This window comes from Macaca fascicularis, chromosome 20 (genome assembly GCF_037993035.2).
Source record: "Macaca fascicularis isolate 582-1 chromosome 20, T2T-MFA8v1.1".
NCBI classification, from domain to species: Eukaryota; Metazoa; Chordata; class Mammalia; order Primates; family Cercopithecidae; genus Macaca; species Macaca fascicularis.
The window spans coordinates 24,016,002-24,028,883 of NC_088394.1; the positions used below are offsets into that span (position 1 = coordinate 24,016,002).

The 12,882-nt window shown below is 46.6% G+C and overlaps 1 protein-coding gene across 35 annotated transcripts in view; it reads right to left on the reverse strand.

Annotated features, from left to right (window-relative positions):
- ARHGAP17 (Rho GTPase activating protein 17) overlaps positions 1 to 12,882 on the reverse strand; it is a 118,416-nt gene that overhangs the window by 34,305 nt on the left and 71,229 nt on the right. For 16 of the 35 annotated variants that reach the window (XR_012429470.1, XR_006694783.3, XR_012429469.1 and 13 more), the window contains 4 exons: positions 12,066 to 12,157; positions 9,502 to 9,658; positions 6,564 to 6,797; positions 2,660 to 2,829 (listed from right to left, as the gene is read on the reverse strand). Coding sequence is in view for 25 of the 35 variants with exons in the window: in XM_074028217.1 (XP_073884318.1) it covers positions 2,660 to 2,829; positions 6,564 to 6,797; positions 9,502 to 9,658; positions 12,066 to 12,157 (653 nt within the window). In the remaining 10 variants the exon portion in view is untranslated. The remainder of the gene's footprint in view (positions 1 to 2,659; positions 2,830 to 6,563; positions 6,798 to 9,501; positions 9,659 to 12,065; positions 12,158 to 12,882) is intronic. The other 19 variants (XR_012429471.1, XR_012429468.1, XM_074028221.1 and 16 more) reach the window with 2 other exon arrangements.

Consider the following 12,882-nt stretch of genomic DNA (forward strand, 5'->3'; position numbering starts at 1 on the left):
AAAGGAGAGACTTTAGCCTTTTTCAAACTCTGCTAAGATCCCACTGGTTCCCCAAGAAAAAAGAGAAGGAAATGAAGGAAAGAAATGAACATGTATCACTGTTCACGTATCACCAGTACCAAGTAAGGCCTTTTACATAAATTATGCACATTATAATTTATATAAATTATCTCATTCAAGTCTCATAAGCTCATTGCAGGGCAAGCTCTGTAATCGCCATTTTCACAGAGAAGAAAACTGAGGCTTGAAGAGGGCCAGTGTTTGGTAACAGGCCACACAGCTAGTAAGCGGCAGAACAGAGACTCCTGCCCATGACATGTGGACTCCCTGAATGCTTTTTCCTCGTCGTCCTTCCTCTATTCCTCGGCTGCCTGTTTACAGGTCCCAGAATTCAGGATTAAAAAGGGTAAAGTTTCGGTGGCTCATGCCTGTAATCCCAGCACTCTGACTGGCTGAGGCAGGAAGATCACTCAAGACCAGCCTGGGCAACACAGTGAGATCCTGACTCTACAAACAAATAAACAAAGCGGCCAGGCATGGTGGCATGTGCTTGTAGTACCAGCACTTTGAGAGGCCAAAGTGGGAGGATCACTTGAGTCCAGTGGCTGAAGGTCGCAGTGAGCTATTATCACACCACTGTATTCCAGCATGGGTGAGAGAATAAGACCCTGCCTCTAAAAAACATAAGAAAGGAAGAAGAAAGAAAGAAAAAATAAAGTGTACTCTGCTACACTGGTCTGGAACTTCCAACCCTGGAACTCAGAAACCACCAACCAGCTTACATTAGCTGTACTCCGGAATGCCATCAGCATTTTTAAAAAAAGCCTAGTTTTCTGTTCTAAGCAATAATAATTGCAAATTCACACTGAATAAAAGTTCATTCCTGACATTTAAGGGTGTGAAGAGGATGAGGAGCGGGAGCATGGGAGCAGAGTGTCCGAGGGAGGGGGCTGGGAGAAAGGGAGGCCTTGTCTGAGACCACCTCAGAGGCACAGGGGGTGGGTAAGGCAAAAAGAATCAAACCCATCTTGTGAAGAAGCCTGGGAGCTGTGATTTCCGGAAGCAGGAAAGACTCCGAATGTGGCTATGAGGAAAAGAGTCTTCGTAACCCAAAACCAGAGTCACACCTGGAATCTAGGTACAGAAGACTAACTTCCCTCAAGGATCAGCTGAGATCCTGATAAGATGACGGTGGCTCAGAGAGACAGCCTTAAGAAGGATAAAGTGGGGGTCTGCAACCAAGAAGTGGACCCGAATCTGCCTCCCTGCCTATAATTTGTAGAAATTCCACTAACATTTGTGTCGTGCTTTATAAAGACCATGCTTTCATGGACAGACACAGTGAATTTCATCTATTTTTTTTTTGAGACGGCGTCTTGCTCTGTTGACCAGGCTGGGGTACAGTGGCACAGTCTTGGCTCACTGCAACCTCTGCCTCCCAGGTCCAAGCGATTCTCCTGCCTCAGCCTCTTCAGCTGGGACCACAGGCGCGCAGCACCACACCCGGCTAATTTTTGTATTTTTAGTAGAGATGGGGTTTCAACATGTTGGTCAGGCTGGTCTTGAACTCCTGGCTCAAGCGATCTGCCCACCCCGGCCTCCCAAAGTGCTGGGATTACTGGTGTGAGCCACTGCACCTGGCCTCTCTTTTTTATTTTAGAGATGGGGTCTCACTCTGTTGTCCAGGCTGGAGTGTGGTGGTGCAATCATAGCTTACTGCAGGCTCGACCTCCTGGGCTCAAGAGATCCTCCTGCCTCAGCCTCCTGAGTAGCTGGGGCTATAGGTGTGTGTCACCACACCCAGTTAATTTTTAAAACATTTTTTGTAGAGGTGGGCTCTCACTATATTGACCAGATTGGTCTCCAACTCCTGGCCTCAAGCGATCTTCCTGCCTCAGCCTCCCAAAGTGCTGGGATTATAGGTGTGAGCCACCATACCCAGCCAGAAGAAGTGATTTTTGAGGTGAGACCTGAATGTTAAGAAGAAACCATGTGAAGATATGGGACAGAATGTTCTGGAAGCCCTAAGGAGGGATGAGCCTACTTCATTCAAGGAACCAAGAGCAGAGTGTGTTGAGAGGGGGAGCGTAAGCTCTGGGCTCAGAGGTAGGCCCCACCAGAGCACAGAGAATCCGGGGTGAGAAGTTTGCATGGAAGCCACTGAAGAGTTTAACCAACAGATGACATGATCTGCTTGGAGTTTTAAAGCAACTCCCCTGGCTGCTGGTTGGAGGACTGCAGGGGAGACAGGTGGGAGCAGTTCACATTCTGTCCATCAGGACCTAGAAAGCTCTCAGCCCAATTCTGAGGCAACAGTGGCTCCCAGACTCACAAAGCTGAGAAGTACAGAGGCCGTGGTGGTCTCCAGACAGAGTGAGGGCTTGGGACACCAGGAAAACTGGGAGCATTTCTGCCGAACTGACTTTTTGTTTGTTAAGCTTTGTCACGCCTAAGGAAAAGCTAAATGTCTGTTTTTCTGTTCTCGATTTTTTCCTTTTTCTTTAATGACTTTTCTCTTGAATGACTGAATTTTCTGCTTGCCATTTTACAACAGACATAGAAAAGATCTGGCCGCAAGCCTCACCATCTGAATCCTCGCACTAACTTACAGAGGTCTGCACAACCTTCCCTGAGGGCAAGGAGGAGGGTGGCTGCTTACCTCGGCGCAGAGTATGCGGGCTGGGCCCCGCAGCACTGTGAGGTGGGCCCAGGGAGAGCTGGTGGGAGCCGGCAGCTGCCTGGGCCTGGTTTTGGCCAGAGGCTATCTGACTGTTGTTTCTCCCTGGTGCTGGCGCAGCTGCAGATGCAGGATCCTTAGGTTTGGGAGGACTAAAAGGAGTAAAAGTCCAGTTAGACGTCAGACAATCCCAGCTAGAAAATCTGAACATACTGCACATAAAACATAAGATTCCAAGCAGAGTTTTCACTTCGGCAGGAAGGAAAAGGATCTGAAATTCTAACTAGCTCGCACTGGGCTTATAAAGCTAGTGTTTACTTGGTGCCATATAAAGAGCTAATGTATACTTGGTGTCATTTTTTTTTAAGAGATGGGATCTTGCTATGTTGCCCAGGTTGGTCTCAAATTTCCAGACTCAAGCAATCCTCCTGCCTCAGCATCCTGAGTAGCTGGGACTATAGGACTATTTATTTTATGAGATTCATTGCAACAGACTGGACTCCAACGACTCTGCCACTCCAGTATCATGAGAGAGATCATTTCAAAGCAACCAATGCAGAGTTTTCAGCTCTACTGTGTTTGGACTTAAATTGGGCAGTGCTATTAATATCATGAAAGGGCTTTTAGATGTTGACATATATACTATACAAAACTAAGCAAAAGCCACGGTAAAATAAGACTCTAAATGATAAAGGGCTTGATTATTATCAATAACTTGAACTGAAGGAGAACTCAGAGGCTAAATGACTACTCGAAGTCCAGAGTTGGTGGCAGCAGGATAGAGATCAGAACTCAGGCTTCCTGTTTCCTGGCCCAGAACTTTTTATACCAAACATTAAAGCTCCATTTTGTCAAGGTCACCAAAGAGTGAATAACATTAGTGTAATGTACATTAAAATACCTACAGAATACAGTATAAAAAAACAAAGAGCAGGCCGGGCACAGTGACTCATGCCTATAATGCCAGCACTTTGGGAGGCTGAGGCGGGTGGATCACTTGAGGTCAGGAGTTCGAGACCAGCCTGGCCAACATGGTGAAACCCCGTCTCTACCAAAAATGCAAATATTAGCCAGGTGTGGTGGCTCACGCCTGTAGTCCCAGCTACTCTAGAGGCTGAGGTGGGAGAATCACTTGAATCCAGGAGGTGGAGGTTGCCGTGAGTCAAGATCATGCCACTGCACTCCAGCCCAGGGGACAGAGCGAGATCCTGTCTCAAAAAAAAAAAAGCAAAATGACTGACATTCCATTTGTCCTTCTGCGTTAAGACTAATTATTGTCTTAAACAATACATTTAGCCTTGATTAAACAAATTGAATGTCACAAGGAAATGAAAATATGTAAATTGGCTGGGCGTGGTGGCTCATGCCTGTAATCCCAGCACTTTGGCAGGCGGAGGACGGAGGATTGCTTGAGACCAGGATTCAAGACCAGCCTGGGCAACACAGTAAGACCTTGTTACGACAAAAAATTTTAAAAATTAGCAGGGCATGGGGGTGCACGAGTATAGTCCCAGCTGGGAGGCTGAGGTGGGAACGTTGCTTGAGCCTGGGAGATTAAAAGGCTGTAGTGAGCCATGATCACGCCACTGCCCTCCAGTGTGGGTGACAGAGCAAGACCCTGTCTGAAAAATAAAACAAGACAAAAAACAGGCCGGGGCAGCAGCTCACGCCTGTAATCCCAGCACTTTGGGAGGCCAAGGCGGGTGGATCACTTGAGGTCAGGAGATCGCGACCAGCCTGGCAAACATGGTGAAACCCCATCTCTACTGAAAACACAAAAATTAGCCGGGCATTGTGGTGCATGCCTGTAATTCCAGCTACTCCGGAGGCTGAGGCAGGAGAATCATTTGAACCCAGGAGGCGGAGGTTGCAGTGAGCCAAGACTGCACTACTGCTTTCCAGCCTGGGCAACAGAGTGAGACTTTGTCTCAAAAAAATAAATAAATAAAAATAAAAAACAAAAACAAGAAAAAGAAAATAAGTGAATTCGCTTAGACTTTTTCCCTTCAAACAAAACAATTTAAACCAAAACAAGTATACACATGGGGTACAATTATTGACAAGCTAACGTGGAGCCTATGACGTGCATGGGAAGCCCTATGAAGTCTGAAGCCTTAATTTTTTTTAATGCCATAGTAAACTTTCCCAAGGTGAGGAAAATGGAATTCAGGAATGCACAAAGCATTCAGCATTCAGTTTAAATGGTGAAACAAGATTCCTATCTCATGAGCAGCTTCACACACAACGAGGCTCTCCCTTGCTCATCCCAAGGACGATGAGAAAGGAGTTCTTCCAAGGCGAATTCATCACTCTGCGTGGGAAATAAATGTGTGGATAAACGGCCTGTCCTTGTTCTGTGTACATTTATTTTACTTCGTGTGTGATCATTCGGTGTGTTGTGGGTGGCCAGTGCAGAACACATGACAACAGAAATTTTGGCGCACGTGTGCAGAGCTGAGCAGCGGTCAGTTCCAAACCACAAGGGATGCCACCTGAAGTAGCCTCTGGTGGTTATCTGCCTGGATCAGTGTGGAGAACTGAATTAATGTCAATTAAATAAAAATCTCAAGTTCTGGCCGGGTGCAGTGGCTCACACCTGTAATCCCAGCATTTTGGGAGGCTGAGGCAGGTGGATCACCTGAGGTCAGGAGTTTGAGACCAGCCTGACCAACATGGTGAAACCCTGTCTCTACTAAAAATACAAAAAAATTAGCTGGGCATGGTGGTGTGTGCCTGTAATCCCAGCTACTTGGGAGGCTGAGATAAGAGAATCACGTGAACCCAGGAGGGGAGGTTGCAGTGACCCAAGATCTGGTTGCACTCCAGCCTAGGCGACAGAGTGGGACTCTGTCTCAAAAAACAAAAACAAAAAAAAACTCAGGTTCAAGGTGCCTTTTCTTAAAAGTTGCTATCCATTTGCAGCCCACTCCAGGTGGCTAATCCAAAGGTTAAGCAACTAAAAGAGACTTTTAAGAAAATCTACCAGGCAGGCATGGTGGCTCACGCCTGTAATTCCACTATTTTCGAAGGCTGAGGCAGGAAGATCACTTGAGGCCAGGAGTTCGAGATCAGCCTGGGTAACCTAGGGCATCTATGTTTACCCCATCTTTACAAAAAAATAAAAAAAATTAGCTGGGCATGGTGACAAGCACCTGTAATCCCAGCTACTTGGCAGGCTTATGTAGGAGGATTGCTTGGGCCTAGGAGGCGGAGGGTGCAGTGAGCTACGATCATGCCATTGAACTCCAGCCTGGGCAACAGAGCAAGACGCAGTCTCAGGAAAAAAAAAAAAAAAAAGAAAGAAAAGAAAAAAGAAAAGCTACCATCTTATTTTCCACCTTGGACTCATGGATCAACTGCCCTACAAGACTGAAATCTGGGGGTGTGAAGTCTTAGTCACCTCATGTGCCCAGCACAGTGGCCAGCACATATCAGTGACTTGGTCAATCTGTCTGACTGAATCAATGAATGAATGAGTGAATAAATACTAGGAATACTAAAATTTAACTAACTTGCCACATTCAAATGCTTCCTGGTTAGCACACTGGGTGACAACGAACAGATAGTACATAAATGTTGACAGTGTCCATCAAACAGGTGACAGAGGCTTAACACACTATGAGACACCCACTGCCTTCCGGTTTCCAGCACCAAAGCAGTGTGGCAAAGAATGCAAACCAATGTTGCTTTCTTTGGAAAACATAAAAAGAAGCGAGCCATTCATAGTCTTTTTTTCTGTCTTTTGCCAACCAGAGGAGTGAAAGCAAATCTGTTCACTCCATGCTGGAGCAGTTCTTTGGGCCGTGGATGCCGTGCCCAAAGGCCACCACCTGCAAGTAGGTTGGGGCGTCCAGCCTCCACTGCCAGCAGAAGTCGGCCTCCTTACCTGCCGTCACCTGGGCTCGGCCCCTGCTCCAGTATGCCTGCAGAGGAGGGGACAGTCCCACCCCCAGAGCTGCTTTCAGCCCTAGAGCTCTGGGGAGGGGGCTCTGGGCCAGCGGGCGCCACGGTGCTGCCATCTGTAGGTGGGAGTGGCGGCTGGAAAGCAGGGGATATGTGCTTTCTATTTAGAGTGCCACCCCGCCGGTGGGCCTGGAAGTCCATAAGCTTCACACCAAAGCTACACAGAGAGAAGAAACAGTCAACACACCATGCGAGCAGACTACTGAGACAGAAGCCCATCGGTCCACATGAGTTAAAACCACACATGTGGACAGCCACCCAAGTTGCCCAGCATGCATGAAGCGGCAAGAACCAGACTAATGGCCACCCCCGATACCAAGGCAAGCAACTCTACTTGGCTTTGAGCCCGAGCAAAGCCAATGACCCTGGTACTGTTCAAAGTCTTTGATCAATTTGGGTGTGAGCAGCTAGAAGCAAACAGGCAGGCCTCATCTTGAATGACACCATATTACTGTGTTTATCCCCATACTTCCTCTGCTTTTTTTTTCCCCCCCTTTAGACACGAGGTCTCACTCCACCACCCAGGCTGGAGTGCTTAGCACTCCAGCGGAGCAATCATAGCTCACTACAGTGTCAAACTCCTGGGCTCAAACTATCCTCCAGCCTCAGCCTCTGGAGCAGCTTGGACTACTGGCACACATCACCATACTGGGATATTAAAAAAAATTTTTTTTTTTTTTTTGAAACGGAGTCTTGCTCTGTCACCCGGGTTGGAGTGCAGTGGCGCGATCTCGGCTCACTGCAAGCTCCGCCTCCCGGGTTCATGCCATTCTCCTGCCTCAGTCTCCCGAGTAGCTGGGACTACAGGCGCCCACCACCACATCCGGCTAATTTTTTGTATTTTTTAGTAGAGATGGGGTTTCACTGTATTAGCCAGCATGGTCTCGATCTCCTCACCTTGTGATCTGCCCGCCTCGGCCTCCCAAAGTGCTGGGATTACAGGCGTGAGCCACCGCACCCAGCCAAAAAAAAAAAAAAATTTTTTTTTAGAGACGGGGTCTCACTACATTGCCCAGGCTCTCAAACTCCTGGCCTCAAGTAATCCTCCTGCCTTGGTCTCTCAAAGTGCTGAGATTACAGGCATAAGTCACCACGTCTGGCCCATTTCCATACTTCCTAGTTCCCATCTCAAATCTGTTTTTGGGGAATGAAACAGAAGTCAAGTCCAGAAGGCCTACCAATGGTAGTATAAGGTTATCACACCACACTGCCTCTTAACTGAGATGAGATGTAGAAACAACCCTATGTGCATATGCAAACCCTACATCTGAAAGACACAGAAGGCTGGAAAAGCTGGGCGCGGGGGCTCACATCTGTAATCCTAGCACTTTGGGAGGACAAGGCGGGAGGATCGCTTTAGCTTGGAAATTCAAGACCAGCCTGGGAAACATTGTGAGGCCCTGTCTCTACAAAAAACTTTTTTTAGAAAATCAGCTAGGTGAGGTGGTGTGTGCCTGTTAAGTGGCTGAGGTGGGAGAGCTGCTTAAGCCCAGGAGGTCAAGGCTGCTGTGAGCCATGTTCATACCACTGCACTCCAGCCTGGGCACATAACCCTGTCTCAAAAAAACAAAAAACAAAAAGACTGGAAAAAACTGTTGCTTTGAGGAAGGGAATGGTGGCTGGATGCGGCTGGAGGATAGGGTGGAAGGAAGGCTGACTTTTCACTTAAGCCCACTGATCTATGAACTTAGCAACTTTTTCTTTCAGTTCAGAAAGTAAAAAGATACCTGGCTTCCTGAGCTTGTGCTTACTGGCTCAGCTGGCAGGGAGAATACACAAGGCAGGTAACTGAGAATTGTCTGCCATGTGCTAACTAGACTCATGCACTGTTTTCTGTAACTTAAAATATATGAAAGCTAATTTTGTTACGGGTAGAGTTTGTCATCAGGAAATACTACTGAATGTATGAACGAGGGTTCAGAGAGGTAATATGTCACACAGAATAAATGTGGATTTTGGACGGACAGAATACGGACAGAATAATGCATTCTCCTTTGCTAGGGGTAAAAAGCGCAAAACCAAGAACAAGAAACAAATAAACAGCACACCTCACTATAAGATTGAGCAATTAAAATAAGAGTTTGTTACTTTGTTTTAATGTAAAACTATTTCTAGTAATATTGTTTCATATACCAAGACAAACATATTACTTCCAACAGGCCTCTTAACTGTTAGCATTCCTAGTGAGTACAGTGGCATTTCATCACACACATGGGACAGGTTGGCATCTAAAGGTACAAATCACAAATAGTTTTAATTACCCTTGAAAATCCCATGAATTGCCCATAGAAAAGAGTATATAGAGACACACTGCTTCTCACTAAGTTCAATACTGCCATTTTTTTTTCTTCTAGAAGTGGCAAATACTGAGGTTTTCCCCACTGAACATCAAATTCAGTGGTTGGCTTCCATTGTGGGGCCATTATTACACCAGAAATATGTCTCCTTAAATACCAAATCACTCAACTCACTGTGCCAGGTGGGTGTTCTCACACTCAATTCTGGACAAAAGTCCACACTATCAAACTGACTTTCCTTTCTCTTTCCCCCCACTCAAGGACATTTAGGTCAATTTTAACATGTGTATGATGCTGTCCCACTGCAGGGTTTACCAAGTACACCACCAAGTTAAGCTGGAATACACGTGGAAGAAAGGTTAACTGACAAGCTTTACACACTGACTTTATGGGGAGATCAGTGCTTGGAATGACCTACAGCAGAATTACAGAAACTATCTGGATGCCATCAGCCACAGGTGGATGGGGACCACTCTCAAATCCCAAGTCCATTGAGCGATACCAGATACCATGGGTCTAACAATATATTTACTGCTGGTTTGGAAGTGAATGGTCGAATCATACCTTTCCTTCTTCATCAGGTCTCCTTCCATCACCGCCATGCTAGCAGGCCGCTTCCTCTCCAGGGTCCCCGAGTCAGAGTCGTTTCCAGTGTGGGAAGAGTGATTAGAATTCGGGGTGGTGAGAGGTACAAATGCTTCCGATACATTAAATTCCACCTCTGCAAGAGGAAAAATAAACAAGTGTATGAGACACGGAGCACAGCAGGCGAGGGAGCTCTAGGACACCCCTCATTGGAACGGGGACCTCATTCTTCAGTCCACAGTCCCCACTATTTCAAAATGGAAGCTCCAGGCACTCATGTGGCAAGAATGGTCCATCAAACCAGTGGGAAGTAACAAAAGAGGACAAGACAGGGGAAGAAGTATGGGTCAGAATATAAGTTACACAACTTTTGTGCTTTCTCCTTTGTGGAAAAAAAAATACAAATCTAGAATGCAGAAGAGGATGATGAACACAGATCACTTATTTAAATCATTCAAAGAGATATTTAGCTGGGCATGGCGGCTCATGACTGCAATCCCAGCACTTTGGGAGGCTGAGGCAGGCGGATCACTTGAGGTCAGGAGTTCAAGACCAGCCTGGCCAAGAAAGTGAAACCCCATCTCTACTAAAAATACAAAAAATTAGCTGGGTGTGGTGATGTATGCCTGTAAACCCAGCTATTCAGGAGGCTGAGGCAGAAGAACTGCTTGAACTTGGGAGGCAGAGGTTGCAGTGGGCCGAGATCTTGCCACTGCACCCCAGCCTGGGTGACAGAGTGAGACTCCGTCTCAAAAAAAAAAAAAAAAAAAAAATTTATACTTTGATATAAAATAGAAATATAAGGCAACATAAAGTTAATGACATTGAAGGCACCCCTCCCGAGGAAATCTCAACTGCACAACCTCCTACTATGCCCCAATGCAGCAGAAAGCAGTTAGAGCGGTCGTCAGCCAACCTCCCCAACAGCACTTGGGTTTTCCTGTTGAGAGGGGGGACTGAGAGAGGACTAGCTGGATTTCCTAGGCCGACTAAGAATCCCTAAGCCTAGCTGGGAAGGTGACCGCATCTACCTTTAAACATGGGGCTTGTAACTTAGCTCACACCCGACCAATCAGGTAGTAAAGAGAGCTCACTAAAATTTGCTAATTAAGCAAAAACAGGAGGTAAAGAAATAGCCAATCATCTATTGCCTGAGAGCACAGTGGGAGGGACAATGATGAGGATATGAACATTACTGGCATTCGAGCCAGCAACGGCTATCCTCTTTGGGTCTCCTCCCTTTGTATGGGAGCTCTGTTTTCACTCTATTAAATCTTGGGAAAAAAAAAAAAAGGCAACATCAAGTTTATACTGCCTCTAGCAGTTTTTGCAAGACTCATTTCCTCAAAGGAAATCTTGAGCAGAATGCTAGCCTTCATTCATCCATCCCATCTTCCAGGGGCAACATACAAGAATGAGGCGTGACTCTTGATGGTGACAAAACAGTGGTGAAGAAAAGACGGGTATCGTGGGGCTTGCACCCCACGGGACATGGCAGCAGGGCTGCTCTGGGGGAAGTAGGTGTGGGGGATCCAGAGTTCTAACACTTGCCTGGCCAGCATCCCCAAAGGGGGCCATGGGAACCTCTGTGGATCTCAGGACTGCAACAAACCTAGTTTGAACATCTATTGCCAGGCCGGGCGCGGTGGCTCAAGCCTGTAATCCCAGTACTTTGGGAGGCCGAGGCGGGTGGATCACGAAGTCAGGAGATCGAGACCATCCTGGCTAACATGGTGAAACCCCGTCTCTACTAAAAATACAAAAAACTAGCCAGGCGTGGTGGCGGGCGCCTGTAGTCCCAGCTACTCGGAGGCTGAGGCAGGAGAATGGCGTAAACCCGGGAGGCGGAGCTTGCAGTGAGCCGAGATCGGGCCACTGCACTCCAGCCTGGGTGACACAGCGAGACTCCGTCTCAAAAAAAAAAAAAAAAAAAAAGAAAATCTATTGCCAACAGGATGAAATACTAATTTCCTGACACAGTGAACTCAGGCCTTCACTAACTGGCCCTGATCAACCTTTTCTGCTTTATCTCCTACCTATGGGCAAATCCATAATCTAGCAAGAGAAACAAAAAGCCCTCTTCCAAGTGAAAACCGCCTGCATATTCAGCATCACCTCTTCTAAAAACCAATCCCTGGCTCCCTTTTCCCAGCACCTGAGTTTGTCAAATCTTTCTCTATCCACCTATCTTCTAATTTACCATGTGTTAGAATTTATCTGTTCACGTGGCTGTCTTCTCCAGTGGCCGGAGCTCCCCCAGGGAAGGCAGCATGCTTCACCAGCAAACATATGGCACCTAGTGGGTATTCAACGTACACTGACTGGCTATGTTTTAGTGAAACTGAGTGAAAGACAATACAATATGATTACCATTATGTCAAAATACAAATGTAATGAACAAAGGCTGGAAAGAAACGTGAAAAATGTGAGACCAATTATATAATCATGAAGAAGGATCACAGATGTATTTTCTTCTTTAAGAAGACTTTTTTGTACGATTATCACATTGCTTTGGCAGTCAATGAAACTGAAATGACAATTACCTTCAGGGAAGAACCAGTCGGCGTGCTGAATGATGGGTTCAATCACTGCAACCACATGGACGGATGTGGCTGCTGCCATTTCAGCAAGTGTTCTGCAAAGAAGTTCACAAAATTAAAATACTTCCCATAGGCAGCATCTAATTTCTGCTGGTTGTGTCAGGGCAATTCAATTATTTTTAAAGGATAAAATATTTAAAAGATGCACAAATCAAATTCACTGGCTGGGCGCGGTGGTTCACACCTGTAATCCCAGCACTTTGGGAGGCTGAGGCAGGCGGATCACAAGGTCAAGAGATCGAGACCATCCTGGCCAACATGGTGAAACCCCATCTCTACTAAAAACACAAAAATTAGCCGGGTGTGGTGGTGCATGCCTGTAGTCCCAGCTACTCGGGAGGCTGAGGCAGGAGAATCACTTGAATCCGGAAGGTGGAGGTTGCAGTGAGCTGAGATCACGCCACTGTACTCCAGCCTGGTGACAGAGTGAAACTCCATCTCAAAAAAAAAAAGATCAAATTCACATGGTCCTGGTCTATGAACGTGGCTGTGATCACCCAGGAAAAAATGACTCTGGCTTGGCTGCTCCTTCATCTGCACTGTGACAACAACCACAGTGTCCGCTACACACAGACCCTGGTGGGGCAGTGAAACCAGTCAGTCACCAATGCTGTGTCAAATGCCGGTTTTAAACCGGTCTGGAACTGGTCTGGAACGAGGGTTGCACTTTCCCACTGGAACAGCATCACACATGGGTGGTAGCTATGTTCTAAGACTAAAGATCACTAAAAAGCAATCTTGCTTATGATGTCACCAAGAA